This window comes from Euprymna scolopes, chromosome 39 (genome assembly GCF_053919585.1).
Source record: "Euprymna scolopes isolate OS-2025 chromosome 39, ASM5391958v1, whole genome shotgun sequence".
Taxonomy (NCBI): domain Eukaryota; kingdom Metazoa; phylum Mollusca; class Cephalopoda; order Sepiida; family Sepiolidae; genus Euprymna; species Euprymna scolopes.
Window position 1 is genome coordinate 35,481,082 of NC_136520.1, and position 22,555 is coordinate 35,503,636.

General features: G+C 36.9%; 1 protein-coding gene across 14 annotated transcripts in view; it reads left to right on the top strand.

The window, feature by feature from the left end:
* Nucleotides 1-7,385: 7,385 nt before the first annotated feature.
* The window catches only part of LOC145263738 (uncharacterized), a 727,869-nt gene continuing 712,699 nt past the window's right edge, over nt 7,386-22,555 (top strand). For 13 of the 14 annotated variants that reach the window (XM_080120729.1, XM_080120720.1, XM_080120727.1 and 10 more), the window contains exon 1: nt 7,386-8,257. Coding sequence is in view for 1 of the 14 variants with exons in the window: in XM_080120716.1 (XP_079976842.1) it covers nt 8,200-8,257 (58 nt within the window). In the remaining 13 variants the exon portion in view is untranslated. The remainder of the gene's footprint in view (nt 8,258-22,555) is intronic. The other variant, XM_080120717.1, reaches the window with a different exon arrangement.

The following is a 22,555-nucleotide window of genomic DNA, read 5'->3' on the forward strand; positions in this document are numbered from 1 at the left end:
CTGCGCCGAATCCTTCTGCCACACCCAGGGTCTGCCAGCAGACACCTGATTGTGTCAGAGAATCACCACACTCTTCAGCACATCCAGGTATACTTTGATGTTGACTTTTGAGCTGACTTTGACGATGTAAGGTGGCACGATGTATTGAAACCACACCAAAGACCATAACTGTGGCCAGAAACTTTGTTGAGCTGTGGCCTCAAGTGTTGAAGTGTCTTGATTTGCATTTTGAGAGTGCTGGCAATGGTCCTGTTGTCATAACTTGGATCGGTAGAGAGCATGAGTTGTATGGCGGTGCATCTCCGATCTCGCTTGTTGAACATTGTGTCATTTTCAGATATGATAGAAGGCTCCTATCGTTCTTGTGATTTGTACACAACTGGCCAAAACAGAAAAACGGTTTTCATCAAACGGAAATGGAATCATGTTGTCTTTTTTCGGGCGACAATTTTATCGTTCCACTCCGTATTTTTTTTCCACAATTTTATTATCATTTTGTTTTTGTTGGGGATGGTGCATCCTATGGGATGCCAGGTGTTCACCCACTATCCCAGGCATTTCAATCAAGAGATCTTTTTAAGATTTTAACTGTCCATTTAAGTGCAATTGTTTAGATCAACCTTGCACTTAGTTTACTGAGAATATTCGCCAGGTAGTTTTTGAAAGTCTTTTTCATAAGTCTGATTGTTCTTATGATTTTTTTTTTACTTGGGAGTCACCACTTGCCAAGACCCGAAGGCCACTCGAGGATAAGGGTTAATGAATGTAAAGTGGTAGTTTAGTAATTGTTAACGGTGTAAACTGGTAGAATTTGATTATTTATGGGGACGGCTCAACAAGAACTTGTTTGTATTGGATTTGAAGGCTACCATGTTGTATTCAACCGGGAAACAGGCCAGCAGAACAGTTCCACAGGCGGGAAGTTCTGAGAAAGAAGCTTTGTTCATGGAATCTGCATTTATATTTAGGCACAGTTAGATAGTGAAGGAAATCGCATATAGTGGTTATAGCTAGTTGAGTGTTTTTTGTGAAAGTTTGGCAAGGAGGAACGATAGATTGGAGTTCAGTCGAATCATAGGATCTTTCTAAGATTCCAGTTTTTTTTCATGTCGTACATATAAGACCTTGATATTTTGTTATCTTTTCCCTCTCATCTTTGTTTAACCGAGCATCATTGGGGACACTAACTTCTACTAAGGTTGCTTCTTTCTCCTTCTCGTTCCATATCACCATGTCAGATATTCCAACCGAGAGATCTTTTTAAGATTCTAACCATCCGTTATTTTTCCCTCTCAGCTCTGTTTAACCAAGCATCATTGTAGACACAGACCTTCTAAGGTTGCTTTTCTTCCTCCTTATTGTACCATATCACTATGCCAGGTTCAACAGCTCTAGTTTCTAGGTACATACAAGGTGCCTTCAATAAGTTTTCGAACTTTCATGTATAGACATTTAAAATTGTTGTGGACTCCTGAAAATTCAGTATGTTATTGCTATACATCTTATGAGATGACTGACCATTTTTCATGATTTTAGGTTCAAATGAACGGCCACGATAGAAATTGAAATACACCCTACTAAAGCCTCATTGTCACAGCTGGTCAAAACTGTAATCTGGACATGAGCCAAATCGAGGGTTTTTTTTTGCTTTTTCTTTTTACTAAACGAATTTAAACGTGGGGAGCAACTAAAATAAAATAAAATTATCGGGGGGGGGGGGGGAGAAAAAAATGAAAGGAACGACTAAAATAAATCTATCGTTATGATATTGGGAGAAAACGCCTTAGAGACAAATCATGTCCAAACCTAAAAGACAATCCCTCTGCTTATAGAGGGAAGGGCTCCTTAACCAGACGTGAATAGTCTCCAAGACCTTCAAATGAAATAATGAAATAATGCAAGGAAAGACACAAGGAAGACGTTCACTGAGTTTCTTCAAGGTTTTATTGGAAAGAATGAGCTTAGGAGCGAGAGACTGATGACTAATGCTTTACTTCTTAAACTTACTTTCTATCTAACGAAATGGTAACATTCACTGAGATTATCATTCTCTACAGCATTTGTACACATCTCATTCGTAGGGCTTCCTGGAGAGAACTCATCTGAAAATCTTTGTTTTCTCTCGCTCTAAAACATGACTCATTCATCGTATACTCATATCGTTTGACTCCTGTTTTGTCTATATGGTTTGACCTCTTGCCACTACGCTTCAACTCATGTCACTCATCTCTGGGTACAATTCTGTTTGTGATAGGTTATCGCGACATACACTAAGAGTAACCCTTCACACTGGCTAACTTAATTGCTAGTTACTGGCGGAGGTTTCCTAATATTTCTTTAACATTTTTTTTATGGCAAGTTGTCAGTATCATCCTTTGGATGTCGTGCATTGTGCATAGTCATTATTTTTTTTTAGTTTTCTGGTCCAATTGTCTGAGTTTTTCTTTTGCCCAGCTTATGAATGGTCCAGAATATCTTACTAGTGATACTGTCTGAGTGTTTATTTCTTCTATCAGGTTTCTACTGTATAATTTGGTGTCTAAGAGTTTTATTGTTCTTCTCAGATATTCTTTTCCACTCTTCTCTTTCATTTTTATTGATGTGATGGCGCCCACTTCCAGAACTTCCAGATATTTATCAATACCATCGCCTTCATCAGCTATTGGTTATATTGGTTGGTTCCATGCGGTCTGTTTTCCCCAGTTTCCTCTTTTAATCTCTATGAATGCATACTTTTTGTTGTAGACCAGTAAAGGTCTTGAGGAAAGACGTAGGTTGGTATTTAGTGGAAGACAATATATTGGGGGGGGGGGGGAAGAAGCAAATACAAGAAATAAAGAGTGTGGTTATACATCAGTCCGACTGCCAAATGTGTATAACTTGAACCTGTGTACATAAAACTAACATGCATATTCTCCTAGGTTTTATAATAAGGAAAAGATTTAATATAACATCGCCTTTACATACAAACAAGAGGAAATAAATGGTAAATGCTTTTAACTCCTAATGGGGGTATGGCACCAATGATTTCGGCAATCGTTTTTATAACCACCGGTTGTGGTAATAAACCAATGAAAATGTTCCAAAGTTACTATAAAAATTGTCGTATTTTGGATTCAATCAGTTCGCCGTTGTCTATGTCACGAACTGCATTTGATTCTTCACCGCCATCTTGTTACTGGCAATTACTTCACACTCAGTATTGGGACTGCACTGATTCTTGGCCGCCATCTTTATTACTGGCAATTACTTTACACTCAGTATTAGGACTGCACTGATTCTTGACCACCATCTTTGTTACTGGCAATTACTTCACACTCAGTATTGGGACTGCACTGATTCTTGGCCGCCATCTTTATTACTGGCAATTACTTTACACTCAGTATTGGGACTGCACTGATTCTTGACCACCATCTTTGTTACTGGCAATTACTTCACACTCAGTATTGGGACTGCACTGATTCTTGGCCGCCATCTTTATTACTGGCAATTACTTTACACTCAGTATTGGGACTGCACTGATTCTTGACCACCATCTTTGTTACTGGCAATTACTTTACACTCAGTATTGGGACTGCACTGATTCTTGACCACCATCTTTGTTACTGGCAATTACTTCACACTCAATATCGGGACTGCATTGATTCCTGACCGCCATCTTTGTTCAACATAATGTCTCAACACTTAACAATAAATAAATTAAAAATAAAATCCGGGTCGGCAGTTTTTCTTTTTTACAAAACGCATTTATTACCGTTACTTTCAGCACTGCTTAAAAACGTCTCTCACTACCACGTTCATTTTACCTGGCAAGCAATTATCCTTGTCCTTATTCTTGTCATGTGCACTTTCCAATTTGCATATGCAATTTTTTGACTACTGCTGCTGCTGCTAATCTCTTCGCAAGCCAGCCATCCTTCGCTGCTACTGCTGATGTTTTCCACGTACTCACACGTTACATTAATTGTTATCTGTAAGGTAGGTGGCACAACACTTTTCTATTCCAAATTCCATGTTGGGTCTTCTTGTCATGAACCCAGGACCCAAGTGGGTCTGGAAGAGAGAGATGGTTCTGTCTCCAGACAGAAGTTTTTTTTTTTTTTTTTGCTTGGTCCAAGCAATTTAACGAGTTGTTGACAGTGCCTGTCTTGTAGGTAAGAAAGGGGAAGTAAACAGTGCTATCTCTTTTATAAATTCTTATCAGGTGTTCAGCTCATCTGAGAGATCTTGCATCAATCAGTGCCGATCTTAGAAATTAAGCATAGATTCAAAATTGTCGACTAAGGTGTGTTACTGCTACAGTACTGCCATTATGACTATATCAGCCGCTTCTGGAACCAGACATGGTTTTGAATTGCAAACAGTAGTGAAAAATCCATACTACTAATAACTACTGTAGTATCGAGCACTATTGATCCAGAAATATATTAAAATTGTTACCAATAAGTCTAACCTAATCCAGTGCTTTTTTTGTTATCAGGGCAAAATTTGACAATCAAAATATTGAATTTCAAGTAAAACCAATGGTATCTACTTAATTGACATGTCGCAATAATGAACATATCCAAAAATTATGAAAAACGATAAGGTAGAAAATTAATTATTCATGGAAACAGTTTTTGAAGATAATTCAGCGAAAATTGAGTTTTACTAAATTGGCCTAGGATTTGCAGAAAATAATTACCTCCCTTGTTACGATTCGAACTCTCCTATTTATTTATTTTTTTGTTTTTTTTTTAAAGCAAACTTCAATTTTTGACTAATTTTCTTCAAAAACTATTTTCATTAATTATTAATTTTCTACCTTATCATTTTTAGTAATTTTGGGATATGTTTATTACTGTGACATGACAATTAAGTAAATACCATTCCTTTGACTTAAAATTCAATATTTTGGTTTTCGAATTTTGCTCTAGTAACGAAGAATCACCACTTATCCCACATCTAATGAGTTTCTACGGTGAATTTTTTTTACGTTTGAGCAATGAAAACATAAACTGATGTAAAACATAAAATTATTTAAATTATTTAAATTAAATGTAATTTTAAAAATATTTTCTGGACAGTTCTCTGCCATTTTTCAAGGAGTATATTTCATTCAGTAAACTAGGAACACATTTATTACATTAAAATAAACATGAAATTCAAGCACAATTTCATATTTAACAAGTGAAGCATGCATGCCCCTCCCCATTAGTGCACGGTGAACGAGGCATAAAAAAATGACTAAGTTCAGCATTTGGCCCCTCCCCCATTTAGCAGGGGACGTCAAATCCTGGTGAAAATGAACAAACGGTGTAGTTTTAGGCCTTGACATATGTAAATTTGAGCTCTGCACCATGCATAAAAAAGAAATGACTAAGTTCATCATTTGCCCCCTCCCCCATTTAGCCCCCCAAAGTCCACAAGGCCTTAACATATTTAAATTTGAGTTCAGCACCATGCAAAACTGCTAAATAGACATACACAGAACATTTTGGACAAATATGGTAATATGGAGTGTTTTTATTAGCCCTAAAATAGCCCCTGAGGCATGCCCAAGAGTTATCGTGAAGTATAGAAAAACAAAATTATATAGAAATCAGTTATTTACAACTTTTCAGAAAGTTTTATAAAAATCCAAAGCATCAATTTTTTTTTAATAAGCACAAAAGTGTCAAATTTAGCCACTTTAACCCGAAAAGCACCCCTAGAGGGGTAACCAGAGTTTTCCCAGAAAATCCGTTCTATTACTTTGTTACTCATATCATGTTTAATGTTTGAGCAAATTTAAAAAAAATTCCAAGGTATAGTTATTAAAAAGTGCGGACAGACAAATAGACGAACAAACAAGGGCGAATTTATATGTCCACCCTCCTTTTGTTGAGGGACCAAAAATCAAATGAATTTTAACAACCAAATGGAAAATTTATAAAATTCAATTTAAAAAGTGCTCTAAAAATATCATGGTTACATAATAGCTTAACTAAAAGTTGTAATGAAATTATAACTATGCTTTTTAGAATGATGGTATTAGAAAAAAAAAAAAGCAAGTGATTATTACCCTTTTGGTGTTCCGTAGTTTCAAAATACGCCCGTAAGTGCATTTCCGCATAGGACGTTACTCTTTACGTAAAAAAATAAGTACGTTCAGTCCAACAAACAACCTTCTGCCCAAAGTTTTGACCCTGCATATCTACTTATTGCGCGCGTGTTTTACTGTCAGGGTCCCAAACACTGTCTAAATGCAATCTTTTTGTGCTTTTGGACGGCTGGAATTGAAAACTCGGGGAATATGATTACCTATGAAGGTGGAAAAAAGACGAATATGAAGAAGGCGCACAAGAACGACGAAGGAGCCTGATCGCCATGGCCGTCTCAAAAAGAGAATAGTAAAAAAAAAAATTGTTTTTTTTTATTTTTATTTTGCATATGGATTTTATATTTCTACTCGGACCCGCTCTTGAATATTTTATATTCATGTAATCGAACCAATGCTTGGACTAAGGCGAAGAAAACGAAAGGATTATTATTTTTTTTTTATATTAACAAACCGACATAGGAGTTTTACTGAACAATAATAATAATAATAATACTAAGAGTGGAAATCTGTCGTTTTTTTTTTCTTTCTCTCTCTCTCTTTTTGGTTCAGTTTAGTACAACAACCCTTCTTAGTTTATTTATATTAAGTTTTTATAATTCTTTAAATGTGTTACTTATGCTCTAAAATATCTTGGACATTGTTTGTATTTTTAAAATAATTAATGTCAGCTTTAAGTATATTAGCGCACACACAAATCGACACTTACATAAAGAAGTTATTGTTGCTTTACTAAAAAAAAAAAAAAAAAGGAACAGTTTTATTCCTCTAAAATATAAATAAAAACAAATAAAATATTAAATAAATATTATTTAAGATAAAGATTTTTAGGATTTTATTTAATTTGCAATAATATTAATATATATATATAAATAACACCAAACCAAACGCCCTCTTTTAATTAAAAAAAAAAGACCCTCCCTCTAAAAGCGATTTAAATTAAATCTAAAGATCTTAAATTATTCTTATATATTATATAACAATTTAGATTTTAGAATTTTATTTTAAAATGAAGTTGAATCAAACACGAAATATCAATATAAACGCACTTGGTTAAATAAATCGTGTTTCTGTTTTTTAAATTACAAAAAACAAACCATTTGATACCGTTAATATTAATTTCTTATATAAAAACGAGTTGAACTTTTTAAAAATCAAACAAGTTAAGTTTATTTTATTTTCATTAAAAATGTCACACGTCGTTTTTACATACAAATAAGCACATTATTTACATATATATATATATATATATATATATATATATATATATATATCTCGATCACTTAGTTTCGTAGTTTTTAACTTAAAAATCAATTTCAGTATATACGTAAAAAAAAGGAAACAATACATATTTTAAATAAAGTTTTTAGGTGTATTTTTCCCCCCTAATGAAATTAATAAAACTAGATATGTTACTAGATAAAATAAATACAATATGACACGATATTTGTAGTATTTTGTTAATCTAGAAATAAAAAGTTTTGGCACCTTATATAAAGTCGTATTACTGATTTATTTTTTAACGTTTCACATAAACTTGACTGACATTAATAAATTATAATAACAACCTAGGAGAGACCAGATGTTATCTTCATTTCTATAGTTTTAAAAGTATTGAATATATAAAGTATTAAAATTTTATGGGATTTTTAATATTAATTTTTAAATGTAATAGATTTTGAGTTTTTATTAAAAAATTAAAAATGTATGAACGTATTTAGTAACAGGATTATTACGAATTAGTCCTGTATTGAATGTATAGTCAATTGTTACACATTGCACGCTGACTGCACTGAATAACAGATTAAAAAAATACTTTTGTTTTATAATAAAAAAAACACCTTTTAGTTATATCTTCAATTAATAAATAAAAGCGACAAAATAATAATAATAATATTAAAAAAGCTACTTAAATTATTTTATTTTCGGCGAAATTTACTCTGGATTTAATACCAAAATTTTCAATACCCACACCAAGAAAAGGGACAAATACTGGAGTGTGAGTAGGAGTATAATGTGTAGACGTAGTAGGAGGAGGCGAATAATCAGTAATGTCACCACCCACCGACAGAGGACGCTAATGTACGCGTGAAGTATTAAAAAAAAAAAAAAAAAAAAAGATGGCGGCCAACACAGGGATATCCCAGCCGAACTGGGAGCTGACGTCGCCAGATGAAGGTAAGTCTACCCTTTCGTTAGGTCCTTACACCGACCTGGGGTTCGCATGACAACCCCCGGAACCCTCCATCTAGTTTCAAGGGTCGTAATTCCTCGTCTAGGTGTTCGAAATAGCCTGTTCGCTTTGTGGGAGGTGTGCTCAGTTTTGAAAACATATACAGCAATATATTTTCAAAACTTACTATCTAGCTTTACCTTCGTATTGAGCACCGTTGAAGTAAATACTGAAAAAAGATGCATGAAATAATAATTACATATGTATCGCACGCGCGTGTATTATATATATATATATATATATATATATATATATATATATATATATATGTATACACACACACACATGATGACCTTCCCCACTCAGTTAAATATATACATGCACGCGATACGTGTGTGTGTGTGTATATATATATATATATATATATATATATATATATATATATATAATATAACGTGCGATACGTATATTTTCTCACAGGAGACGATGTTTCTCATAATGACATTAATTTCATATATGAATATTATAAAATAGTTTGCATAAGTATTTTGTTTTAGTATTAATTTCAACAGTTCTCAATACGTTGTAGTTCAGTTCACTTACAATAAGCATATTTCTCTTCGATTATATCTGCATTACTGATAGTATTTTCTATCGATGATGTATGTGGTACTTCACAGAAGCTCACTTCCCTAGAAACCACAGGTACGGATGGCTAATCAACACATAATATTAACATAAATGGTTCTAATGTAGAGAGTGATCCGATCCGCGCTATTTTTTAAATCGTATTTCCACGTTTAGTTAAAGTTTTATGATATGTCTTTTTTATTCACTTGTAAGGTTAAAGTACAGAATAGGTACAAAACACCCTCCCCTCCCCCATGTTAAGAATGTTTTTTTTAAATGTTATTATTTCAGCACGGATCACTCTCTGCATGAGTACCACATATGTTCTCTTACTAACGTAATTAAGCTCTACAATGAGATTTTTCATGAACATAATAAGTGTGTGTACTGTGACTGTGTGTATGTATATGTGTGTATGTAATATATATATATATATATATATATATATATATATATATATAGATTACATGAATTTTATTGTCACTGTTAAAATTATTGCTGTTTTATATCCATTCCAATAATAAATACCATACGGACAACGATCGATGTTACGAATCCCCATTTGCTTACGGCGACGTGCACATATTCACATATTGTGTGAGAATGCGTATAAAAACTTTTAAGGTTTAGATATCTTTATCGCTTTACGACAATATCGACATGTCTACAAATCAAAAAAGAAAAAAAAATCTGAAAACCGTTTATATTTGGTATATTTTAGAGACCGAATGTCGAACTCTACTCCAGTTAAACTGTTTCGTCAACAGGTCTCCATATTTCACGTTCATGCGTCGATCGCAAGCAAATAAGACGTTTTCAAATAAAACAACGTCCGCTTTTGAGGTGTTTACGAACAAATATTTTTGTCCTTGTTTCTAAATGATATTTGGATGCGATTTATATTGTAAAAAGTAAATACGATCTGATATGATGGTTGGGGAGCGATAACAAATTACTTATCAAGGTGTGACCTAAATTTAATGTAAAGGCCTTCAAATGTCGTTCTGAGAAAGGGGAGATCACAACATCCAAGAAATTTATTTTTATTTTTATCTGAACTTGTTACTCTATTCTCCCCGGTATTACCCTCCCCTTTCTGAAACTGTTTACTGACCGTTGATTACGGATGCCCTCCGTCGTTTTGACTGGATTATACTGATTTTTTTTTTTGTTCCAATCTGGAGTGACTCCCCCCCCCCATCAATCGACCTTTGACCTCTTAGGAATGTGTAAGTAAACAGTGACTATCTTGATGTCCATAAGTACATAATTTGCTGTGCTGATTATATTGAAGATTTTAGCTTTTAGAAAGCAGTTGCCATTGAAACGAGATGTTAAAAGTTATGTGTTCATCAATGTTTCGTCTTTATTGTAAGGCTTCTTCTGAGTGAATGAAATTTATTTTCTTAATTTCATTGATCCAAAAAAAATTTTACAACAAGCACGAAACATTGATGAATGAACACACACACACACACACACACACACACACACACACACACACACACACACACACACACACACTTGTATATGTATATAATCAAGATTTTGAAATGCGAAGCAAAGGGACGGTTAGAATTTTAAAAAGATCTTTCGGTTGGAATATGAGATAGCGAATGAATGAATAGCATCCGATAGAACAAAATGATAAAATTAAAAAAAAAAATAGCGATTTAAAATTTCAATACAACGGGCATATAATCAACTTTAAAAAATTGTTAGAAGTTTAAATTAAAAGCCCTTAACAAGTGCGACATTAGATGGCTTCCATAAAAAAAAAAACTTAATATATATTCTCTTAAACTTCCATGACCACCTTGACCTTGTGTGTATATTCCTCGTATCCATGTTTTATTTATTATTAATCAAATATTTATGAAAGAAAAATACAATACCATAATATTAAATAATCGCTATGAAATAAAATTCATCAGGATGCATTTCCGTTTTTTTTTTTTTTTTTTTATTTATTTTTTTTTTTTTCGTAAATAACGGAATCTGGAAACTTTTAAACTGTCGAATAGGCGGCAGTTTCTAGCTTTAAAATTATTAGTAAATCCTCAAGTATATAAAAGTGTAAGTTTTAGGAGCTATTTACATTTAATAATTTTTTTTTTTTTGCTTGGCCTTCGGGACAAGATCAAAGTGTAGTATCTGTTCTTCAGAGGCTGCACTTCTATTTCTTGTTCTCTTTCGGTGGAGGAGAAATCCTTCACGACTGACTGAGACAATTTTTATTTTTGTACCTTTTCTCCACCTTAAAAAACGACCCTGGTGTCTAACTCTGTCCCGTGGGGAGGCATAGTAAATAGGTACATTTAATAACTTGGTACTCATGCACTTATTGATCCGTGCTCACCGTGCTGATATAATAACGTTATTATTTAAAAAGCCATTCTTAACATGGGGAGGGGAGGGTGTTTTGTACCTATTATGTACTTTAACCTTACAATTGAATAAAAAAAAAACTTTAATTAAACTTGGAAATACGATTTAAAAAATAGCGCGGATCAGTAAGTGCATTTAGCACAAGTAATTTCATGAATAGAACATTAGACAAATTTGATGAATAGAAATATACATTATCTTATACAAATTTATTCACATCTATAACAATTTTTAGTTCTTATTTAGAGTTCGACGTGATAAAAAAACAAATCGAAAATACAGACAAAACTTGACGTATCCGTCACGAAAATGTCATATTCCAAAGATCACGTAAATTGATCAAATTTCAAAACGAGGCACTATTTCTGGATTCACCATTGTTTATAAGGAGAAGACAACCCAATTCGAACTCTCGAGATCAAAATCAACCTTGTAGTAAAATACAATTTACACTTAAAATCGTAAATAATATAGATAATGTAATATAGATGCACAAGTATGTGTGTGTATATATATATATATATATATATATATATATATATAAAACAAACTAATTGAACATTGATCAATTTACGTGATTTTTTTAAATGACATCTTCCTTCCTTGACGAATACGTGCATCAAATATTTTTCTGTATTTTTTTTTTTAAATCGAATTCTAAGTAACCCAATTTTGTTCAATTAATAATTTAATGACTAAACACCGTAATAATGTAACTTAAAAAATCCTATTCAAAAATGGTCGTACATCTGCTGCAGTGCTGCTGCTGCTTTATTATCAACAACTAAAAAAAAAAAAAATGCTCTATGGCATTTTATTTTATAGAGATGTAAAACCAAAACAAACGCTAGAGTTTTGAATTTTTTAGATGGGAGATGATTAGATTATTTGGATTAATCGGACTAATGTTCTCATACTTCAGTGTTTCTTGCACAACGTTTCGGTCGATGTAACCCTCCGATCTTCTTCATGTGTTTGTTTAGTCCGATAATCCAAATAATACAAAACAAACGTGTTATTTTTCTTCAATAAAACTGTGTTATCACATGACAACATTCCAAATCATCGTTGCTTTTCACACACGCGCATTTACAACCCAGTGACTCTAAAGCTATTCGATTTGTTTGAAATTGAAATCAAGGTGAATCCGAAGAACAGGTGACTCGAAGTCCGCAGCAAACAGCGTCAGATACAAAAAAAAAAAAAAAAGTCCGCATTATACTTTTGTGTTTTTGCATATTTTATATTTTTAAAATATAAAATATGCAAAAAATATATTTATATATTTATTATTTAATAATATATAAAATATTTATTATTATAAATATAATGGGTACTTATGCAGAAGGTACCGTGCTATTTTTTATAGTATTTTTACTATCTTTTTTATTAAATTATTAGCTGAAAGTACAGAATAGTTAAAAACGCTCTCCTTTCCCCATGTTAAGAATGGATTTCTAAATAATAGCGTTGTTATTTCAGCGCGGTCGCGGTACCTTCTCTGCATAATTACTATAAAATGTTGTTTCATTCTTTTGAATTTGTATTATAAAAAATCTATTTTTTAAAATATTTATAATTTTTTTTTAAAGAAAATAAAATATTTTTTCTCGACATTATTTGCTGCAGACTTTGAGTCGTCCTTTTTTTTTTTTTTTTTTTTTTTTTTTTTTTTTTTCTGATTCACCGAAATCAATATTCCGCTGATAGCGAATTTTCTCAATAAAAAAATAGTAGAAGTAAACTTGAGAAAAATGCATACTAGTACGGCTTTTGAACTAGACAAAAAGGACTTTTGGACATTTTAATAAGAGCCAATAAAAGAAAAGTAAAAATGATTAAATAAATAAATTATACCAAAGGCCAGATAAGTTACTTTTCTACCTATTTGAATAAATTTATTTGTGTTTTAACTTATTTTAAAGCGTTTTTAGTCCAATGCACAACCATTAGAACGAAAAAAAAAAACAAACACAAAACACTAGCATTAGACGATCAATTGAGTCTCGATAATATCTCAAAAATCGAAAATAAAGCAATCGCAACAAATAACTGCCATTAATCGTGCGAAAATGTATGATTTTTATTATCAGTGATTTTTGTGTCATTTTCGATTTTTGTGCGATTATCCAGACTTCCCGACTATTTTTTAATACACACTGATCTAACCCACTCTAACTTTATCGGGTTTTGTGGCTGTTTTCATTATTTTTATTTTTATTTTTTTCTGAGAAGTCGCCTCGTTTTGATTCTGACGCCGGTCCTTTTTGATTCGACCTTTTCTAACTGTTTAGGTAATTCTGTGTCAGAAAATGGATTTTGTTTTGTTCAAAAGCTGTGCCAGAACTGCAAGATGAATGCTTACTTCTATCCCTATTTACTTGCCGAATGCCTCTCTCTAAGAGAGGCTAACTTTAAACATAAAATCAGTTTTTGATGTGTAGAAAATCCAAATTTCCAAAAGTAGCTCTCTGGATTGGGAACAAAAATATATAACTCTGTTAACATCTCCCTCTCGCCGGAAAAAGATAATGTCTGAAAGAACGGCTTCCTTAAACCGAACAGTTACTTTACTTTGATCCTAACCGGATGTATCTACTTCTCACAGTAGCAAGGTTATGTTCACCCCCTTCTCCTAAAGGCGGCACTAAAGATGGATGCAAAAATAATCTAATCCGTCTTGTCGGCGTTCTTTCATAGATTAAACCCCACCCCCTCAGGCGATAGAAAATACCCACCTTCTTCAAAAAGGAAAGGCATAAAGAAATAACAGAACTCCTGTTCTGAAAGGAGGACGTAATGCCTGGGAGATGGCCTCCCTAGATATTTGTTGATCTTAGACAGAAAGTACTTATTTATTTTTATATACTGGAAGCCTCTTATTAAGGGAATCGAGTATGTAAAATCGTTTTTGGAACTCCTCATGCAAGGATTTTAAATAATAGATTTTCTTAACACAATACAACAATCGTAAGCGTAATTTGGCCTTTTTGGTTAGGATCAAAAGTGTAGTAGCTCCTCTGATACTGCACTTCACCTGTTCTGACCTCGATCAGTGAAGGAGAAATTCTTCTAGATTGAGGCAATTTTTATTTTTATTCCTATCCAGAGTGCCCCTTTTGGGGAGCTGGATTTTCCCCATATTAAAAACCGACCTTGTGTCTGAACTCTGCTCTCATGGGGAGGCAAGTAAATAGAAACACGTAATTTTAACGACTAAGGCGAAGGCGCTTATAATTTTATGGCTTAGGTACACAAAGGAGTCATGATACGAGACTTGCGCCGGCGTTGCTCGGTCGTAAAAATACGCCTTAATATGATATTTTAATTTATGCAGATTTCATATTTATAGAAACCACTTCTCTATTGATTATTATATTGTACGGAATATATAGTAGTAATTTCAAAAGTTAAAAAGAAAAAAAAATTAAAATATCACTTGGGGCCACCAACTAGAATCGAAACCAAAACATATAGCTCTTCAGGATTATTTCTTACCATAAAAACTTAAAAAATAAAATTTGTGCATGTGTAGTAGTAACACGTTAGTCGACTTATGTCTGCCAAGTTGCATTTTTTTTTTCAATTTTGACTTCTTAGCAGCTATTTTTACCGGCTAAAAAACTGAATTTGTTCCTCAGGTTCAAATTCAAGTTCCAAGTTTGTAGACCAAAAATTGATAGTAGTTTGTTAGAGACCGTTATGCATACACACACATAGTTACACACACACGCATTAAAATAGTCGACATTTTTTTAATATCCTGACGTGCCTGCCACTTTGAAAGTAATTCTGAAGTCTTTAAATTGATGAATAGAAGTAATTTTTTCGTTTAAAACGCAAAAAGTCAGACATGATTTGTATTTCTAAATCAAAAGAAAATTCATTTTTTTTTTCTCTGGCGCCCGCCGCCCCGCCCCTGTTCTATCAAAGATCCACTTTACGTCTGTACTGCATTGCAACATTAATGAATGCGATAAGTTTTGATTTAATCCGGAAGCTCCCTTTTTTTCACACGAAACCAAGCAAAGTCATGTTTTTAAGGAACTCGTTATGTTTGTATTTTTTAACGCCATTACGAGCTTGAATAATGACGCATAAATAGTAATGGTGCTTGTGCAGATCGGGCCCCATGGGGGACAATAAGTTATGACAGCAACTGAAAAGCAAAACACAAAATGAAAACAACTTCAAGAAAACAAAAACGCACTTGTTGCATTTTATTTATTTTCTGTGAATTGTATTATTTATTTAACAGTTAGGTCCCCCCCCTCCTCTTCTACTTATAAGAATTCATCTTTCCAGAAACAATAATAGTTTCTGACTATTGAAAAGCAATGGATAATGATATCTATACTGGTCGATCCAGAGACTAAAATGACCTACGTTGTTTCGAGAGACAATAGATACCCCTTGTAAGAGTTCATGCGCGTGTAATTGTGAAGCAAGGGTCGCGCAATCTTCAACCTTACCCCTTCTGAGTCCACACTGCCTGATTTTGGTGGCAAGAAGAAGTCCAGGACGACTGGAAACAATTCAGAGATGAGTGGAGAGCGCATACAGCACCTGGTATTCCCAATATGGTCACCTATTTTAATACTGACCAGGCTAAATGATGCTTAATTCCGGTGATCTAACGGAATGGTTTGTCAGCATGATTGTTCCATATCGAAACACCAAACCACGCCGAAAGAATGTAAAAGTAAACAAAACCATAAAAAGTCAGGGGTAATGGTCACCATGACTCATGGTGGTTGTAAATCTGGATCTATTTGACACAATTTATTGGGATCGCCTCCTTCATCTCCATTGGATCTCGGATATCTATATGATAGCCTTTTACAAATCCAAACGAATAAACACAAAAACAATAAAATGCAACAATCTATTACTAATTGAGATTTGGTATTTGCCTGTCTAAGACCATAACTATGACTTCAGGCCTCAATTCGGTTAGTATTCGTATTTTCATGAAGTTGTCGGCAACAATGCAATACTTAAAGGATGAGCCAAACACTAATGAAAAAAATAGTCGACTTTATGTATAAGAATCACAAACACATTAAAATTAGAAAGTGATTTTAAAGCCCTTAGCACAAATCATGTATTTATCGTTGATTTGTGCAGCTAGACCAAAATAATTTTTTCCACGCGTCTCTGTCGTATCAAAGAACCGTCTTTTCTGTTTGCAAGCATAACAAATGAGGAAAAAACTAAACAGGTGTCAAATGTTTTTAAAGTTTTTTTTTTTTTTACCGCGTGGGTGGTCTAGTAAAATTGTCTAGTTAAATTCTTTCAACTCTCTCTTTCTCTCCGTCTCTCCATACTCTCTCCGTCTCTCAATACTCTCTCTTTCTCTCTCTTGATGCTCGCTCTCTCTGTCCCTGCGATACACACCCTGTGTGTGTGTGTGTCTCTCTCTCACTCTGCGATACACATCCTCTGTGTGTGTGTGTGTCTCTCTCTGCGATACACATCCTTTGTGTGTGTCTTTCTCTCCCTGCAATACACATCCTGTGTTTGTGTCTCTCTCTCTCTGCGATACACATCCTCTGTGTGTGTGTCTCTCTACGATACACATCCTGTGTGTGTGTGTCTCTCTGCGATACACATCCTGTGTGTGTCTCGCTGCGATACACAACCTGTCTCTCTCTCTCTGCGATCTGTGTGTGTCCCTCTCTCTTTGCGATACACATTCTGCGTGTGTGTCTCTCCCAGTGCGATACGCATCCTGTATGTGTGTCTTTCTCTGTGCGATACGCATCGTGTGTGTGTGTCCCTCTCTCTCTCTCTCTCTCTGCGATATGCACCCTTTCCTTCTCTCTCTCTCTGCGATACGCACCGTGTCCCTGTCTCTCTCTCTGCGATACGCACCGGGTCCCTGTCTCTCTCTCTGCGATGCGCACAGCCGTGTGTGCCCCCCTTCTCTCTCTCTCTGCGATGCGCACACCCGTGTGTGCCCCCCTTCTCTCTCTCTCTGCGATTCGCACACCCGTGTATGCCTCTCTCTCTCTCTCTCTCTCTGCATGCCTCTGTCATACGCACAGCGTGCGTGTCTTTCGCTCTGTGCGATACACACCTTGTGCGTGTCTTTCTCTGTCTCATCGATACACACACTCTGTGTCACACACTGTGTGTCTTTCTCTCTTTCTCTGCGATACACAGTCTGTTCGTGTGTGTCTCTCTCTCTCTCTGCAATACACACCCTGTGTGTGTGTGTCTCTCTCTCTCTCTCTCTCTCTCTCTCTCTGCGGTACACACCCTGTGAGTGTGTCTCTCTCTCTCTGCGATACACACCCTGTGTGTGTGTCTCTCTCTCTCTCTCTGTGATACACACCCTGTGTGTGTGTCTCTCTCTCTCTCTGCGATACACACCCTGTGCGTGTCTCTCTCTCTCTCTCTCTCTCTCTCTGCGATACACACCCTGTGCGTGTCTCTCTCTCTGCGATACACACCCTGTGCATGTGTCTCTCTCTCTCTCTGTGAGACACACCCGGTGCGTGTGTCTCTTACTCTCTCTGCGATACACACCCGATGCGTGTGTCTCTTACTCTCTCTGCGATACACACCCGATGCGTGTGTGTATCTCTTACTCTCTCTGCGATACACACCCGATGCGTGTGTGTGTCTCTTATTCTCTCTGCGATACACACCCGGTGCGTGTGTGTGTGTGTGTGTGTGTTCCTCTCTCTCTCTCTGCGATACACACCCGTTGCGTGTGTGTGTGCCTCTCTCTCTCTGCGATACACACCTGGTGTGTGTGTGTGTCTCTCTCTGCAATACACACCCTGTGTGTGTCTCTCTCTCTCTGCGATACACACCCTGTGTGTGTCTCTCACTCTCTCTGCGATACACACCCTGTGTGTCTCTCTCTCTCTCTGTGATACACACCCTGTGTGTGTCTCTCTCTATCTCTGCGATACACACCCTGTGCGTGCGTCTCTTACTCTCTCTGCGATACACACCCTGTGCGTGCGTCTCTTACTCTCTCTGCGATACACACCCTGTGCGTGCGTCTCTTACTCTCTCTGCGATACACACCCTGTGCGTGCGTCTCTCTCTGCGATACACACCCTGTACGTATGTGTGTGTGTGTGTCTCTCTCTCTCTCTGCGATACACACCCTGTGCGTATGTGTGTGTGTGTGTCTCTCTCTGTGCGATACACACCCTGTGTGTGTGTGTGTCTCTCTCTCTCTCTCTCTGTGCGATACACACCCTGTGTGTGTCTCTGTCTGTCTCTCTCTGTGCGATACACACCCTGTGTGTGTCTCTGTCTGTCTCTCTCTGTGCGATACACACCCTGTGTGTGTCTCTGTCTCTCTCTCTCTGTGCGATACACACCCTGTGTGTGTCTCTGTCTCTCTCTCTCTGTGCGATACACACCCTGTGTGTGTCTCTGTCTCTCTCTCTCTCTGTGCGATACACACCCTGTGTGTGTCTCTATCTCTCTCTCTCTGTGCGATACACACCCTGTGTGTCTCTGTCTCTCTCTCTCTCTGCGATACACACCCTGTGTGTGTCTCTGTCTCTCTCTCTCTGTGCGATACACACCCTGTGTGTGTCTCTGTCTCTCTCTCTCTCTCTCTCTCTGTGCGATACACACCCTGTGTGTGTCTCTGTTTCTCTCTCTCTGTGCGATACACACCCTGTGTGTGTGTGTGTCTCTCTCTCTCTCTCTCTGTACGATACACACCCTGTGTGTGTGTCTCTCTCCCTCTCTGTGCGATACACACCCTGTGTGTGTGTCTCTCTCCCTCTCTGTGCGATACACATCCTGTGTGTGTGTCTCTCTCCCTCTCTGTGCGATACACACCCTGTGTGTGTGTCTCTCTCCCTCTCTGTGCGATACACACCCTGTGTGTGTGTCTCTCTCTCTCTCTGTGTGCGATACACACCCTGTGTGTGTGTCTCTCTCTCTCTCTGTGTGCGATACACACCCTGTGTGTGTGTGTGTGTGTCTCTCTCTCTCTCTGTGCGATACACACCCTCTCTGTCTGTGCGATACACACCCTGTGTGTGTCTCTCTCTCTCTCTGTGCGATACACGCCCTCTCTCTCTGTGCGATACACACCCTGTGTGTGTCTCTCTCTCTCTCTCTCTGTGCGATACACACCCTGTGTGTGTGTGTGTCTCTCTCTCTCTCTCTCTGTGCGATACACACAGTGTGTGTCTCTCTCTCTCTCTTTCTGTGCGATACACACTCTGTGTGTGTGTCTTTCTCTGTGATATACACCCCCCCCCCCCCGTGTTCGTCTCTTTTCTTTTTGTCTCTAGATGCCTCATGTCTCTCTTTTTTTAAAGTCCCTGTGTCTCTCTCTCTCTTTCTACAGGTCTTGAGTCCCTCTTTCTCTCTCTCTCTCTCTGTCTACAGGTCCTGAGTCCCTCTTTCTCTCTCTCTCTTTCTACAGGTCCTGAGTCCCTCTTTCTCTCTCTCTCTCTCTGTCTACAGGTCCTGAGTCCCTCTTTCTCTCTCTCTCTTTCTACAGGTCCTGAGTCCCTCTTTCTCTCTCTCTCTCTTTCTACAGGTCCTGTGTCCCTCTTTCTTTCTCTCTCTCTTTCTACAGGTCGTGAGTCCCTCTTTCTTTCTCTCTCTCTTTCTACAGGTCGTGAGTCCCTCTTTCTTTCTCTCTCTCTTTCTACAGGTCGTGAGTCCCTCTTTCTTTCTCTCTCTCTTTCTACAGGTCGTGAGTCCCTCTTTCTTTCTCTCTCTCTTTCTACAGGTCGTGAGTCCCTCTTTCTTTCTCTCTCTCTTTCTACAGGTCGTGAGTCCCTCTTTCTTTCTCTCTCTCTTTCTACAGGTCGTGAGTCCCTCTTTCTTTCTCTCTCTCTTTCTACAGGTCGTGAGTCCCTCTTTCTTTCTCTCTCTCTTTCTACAGGTCGTGAGTCCCTCTTTCTTTCTCTCTCTCTTTCTACAGGTCGTGAGTCCCTCTTTCTTTCTCTCTCTCTTTCTACAGGTCGTGAGTCCCTCTTTCTTTCTCTCTCTCTTTCTACAGGTCGTGAGTCCCTCTTTCTTTCTCTCTCTCTTTCTACAGGTCCTGAGTCCCTCTTTCTTTCTCTCTCTCTCTCTTTCTACAGGTCGTGAGTCCCTCTTTCTTTCTGTCTGTCTCTCTCTCTCTCTCTCTTTCTACAGGTCGTGAGTCCCTCTTTCTATCTTTCTCTCTCTCTTTCTACAGGTCGTGAGTCCCTCTTTCTATCTTTCTCTCTCTCTTTCTACAGGTCGTGAGTCCCTCTTTCTTTCTCTCTCTCTCTTTCTACAGGTCGTGAGTCCCTCTTTCTTTCTCTCTCTCTCTTTCTACAGGTCGTGAGTCCCTCTTTCTTTCTCTCTCTCTCTTTCTACAGGTCGTGAGTCCCTCTTTCTTTCTCTCTCTCTCTTTCTACAGGTCGTGAGTCCCTCTTTCTTTCTCTCTCTCTCTCTCTTTCTACAGGTCGTGAGTCCCTCTTTCTTTCTCTCTCTCTCTCTCTTTCTACAGGTCGTGAGTCCCTCTTTCTTTCTCTCTCTCTCTCTCTTTCTACAGGTCGTGAGTCCCTCTTTCTTTCTCTTTCTCTCTTTCTACAGGTCGTGAGTCCCTCTTTCTTTCTTTCTCTCTCTCTTACTACAGGTCGTGAGTCCCTCTTTCTTTCTCTCTCTCTTTGTACAGGTCGTGAGTCCCTCTTTCTCTCTCTCTCTTTCTACAGGCCTATTTTCTTAGTTTTTGCTTGCATGCATACATATGCGCGAGCACACACATTCTCTCTCTCTCTTTGTATCTGTAAACACACACAAATTTTGTCAGTTATCACAAGCACGCGCAGCTTCTCTCTTCGTCGCTGTGATAACACACATACACACGTACAGTCTCTCTCTCTCTCTCTCTTCCAGTGATCAAACACACATATGCGCAGTCTCTCTCTCTCTCTCTCTCTCTTCCAGTGAGCGTGCGCACACACACACACATGCAGTTTCTTTCTGACTGTGATCACACACACGCAATCTCTCTGCATTTCTCTAGTCATTCACACACACACACACACACACACACACACACACACACACACACACACACACACAGTCTCTTCCTCTCTATCCCTATGGTCACACACACACATGCAGTCTCTCTCTTTCTGTGATCACACAGACATACAATCTCTCTCTCCTTATGCTCTCACACACACACACTCTCTCTCTCTCTCTCTCTTTCTCTCTCTCTCTATATATATATATATATATATATATATATATATATATACATATATATATGCACACAAATTGATAGATGTGTGTATATTTACCTTGTATATAGAACTAGCCTGGGTTTTTGGAGGAGTGTATTGAGCAAAAAAGAAAAAAGTGGTTGTAGGCAGGCAGGCTTGAACCCCTACCGCGAAGGAGGAAAAGAACGTGAAAAAAAAAAGTGACATCTTTGCCGTTGCATCCATCGCCAAACTGGAAGTGGCAAAGGTTTTAATGAAGACTAGTCAATTGAACAGAGGGGATGACTTTCGAAAATATTGGCAAAAAATCCGACCCCCCTCCCTGTAGAAAAGTGCCCAGTTGAGGGTGAAGGAATTAGTGTTTTTAGCCAATTTTTCGATGTTTGTTGTTCGAAGGGTCGAGCTTCAAAATGCTTGTGAAAATCCGTTGCCTCTGTCGGAAATTTTAGGCAAACATACAAACATACGTACATACATTTAAACAGACAGTGGAGATTTATATTATAGATAACGGTGTGAATTTAATTATTTCCAAAAATTCTTGAAAAGAATCGTTCTTTATTCATTAACAATGAATTGTTTGTACCCTGTATAATTAAGTTATTCGTGAATGATTAAAAGTCGAGTTTTCATCAAGATGGAATCCTTCATCTTTATTAATTGAACATTGGAAAAATCTGAAATGAAAAAAAAAAAATCTTAAAATTTGAAATACAAATTGTTTGATTATTAGGGTATGCGCAACCTAAAATTGTTAGGAAATAGTATCCGCTGTAAATGCAAGGTACGCAGTCACTTCATAATTTTATTCGATTACCTCTTTAAATCCCACGTATGCATGTATACACTTCCAATATTAGAGCGGAGGGTTTCTTTCGGTTAATTTTTTCTGATTGTTTTCATGCTGATAAAAATTGTATTCTTTTATCCGACAATTTGGGTGCGTTATGTTATTAATTTCCTACCAGTCCAGGAGCACCAGTAGATCATAATGGTTGACTGTTACCCATTTAATGGTTAATTTAAATCACAATTTACTTTACAGTTTTAAAGTTTTAAAATCACTTTAAGATTGTTGATAAGAACTGACAA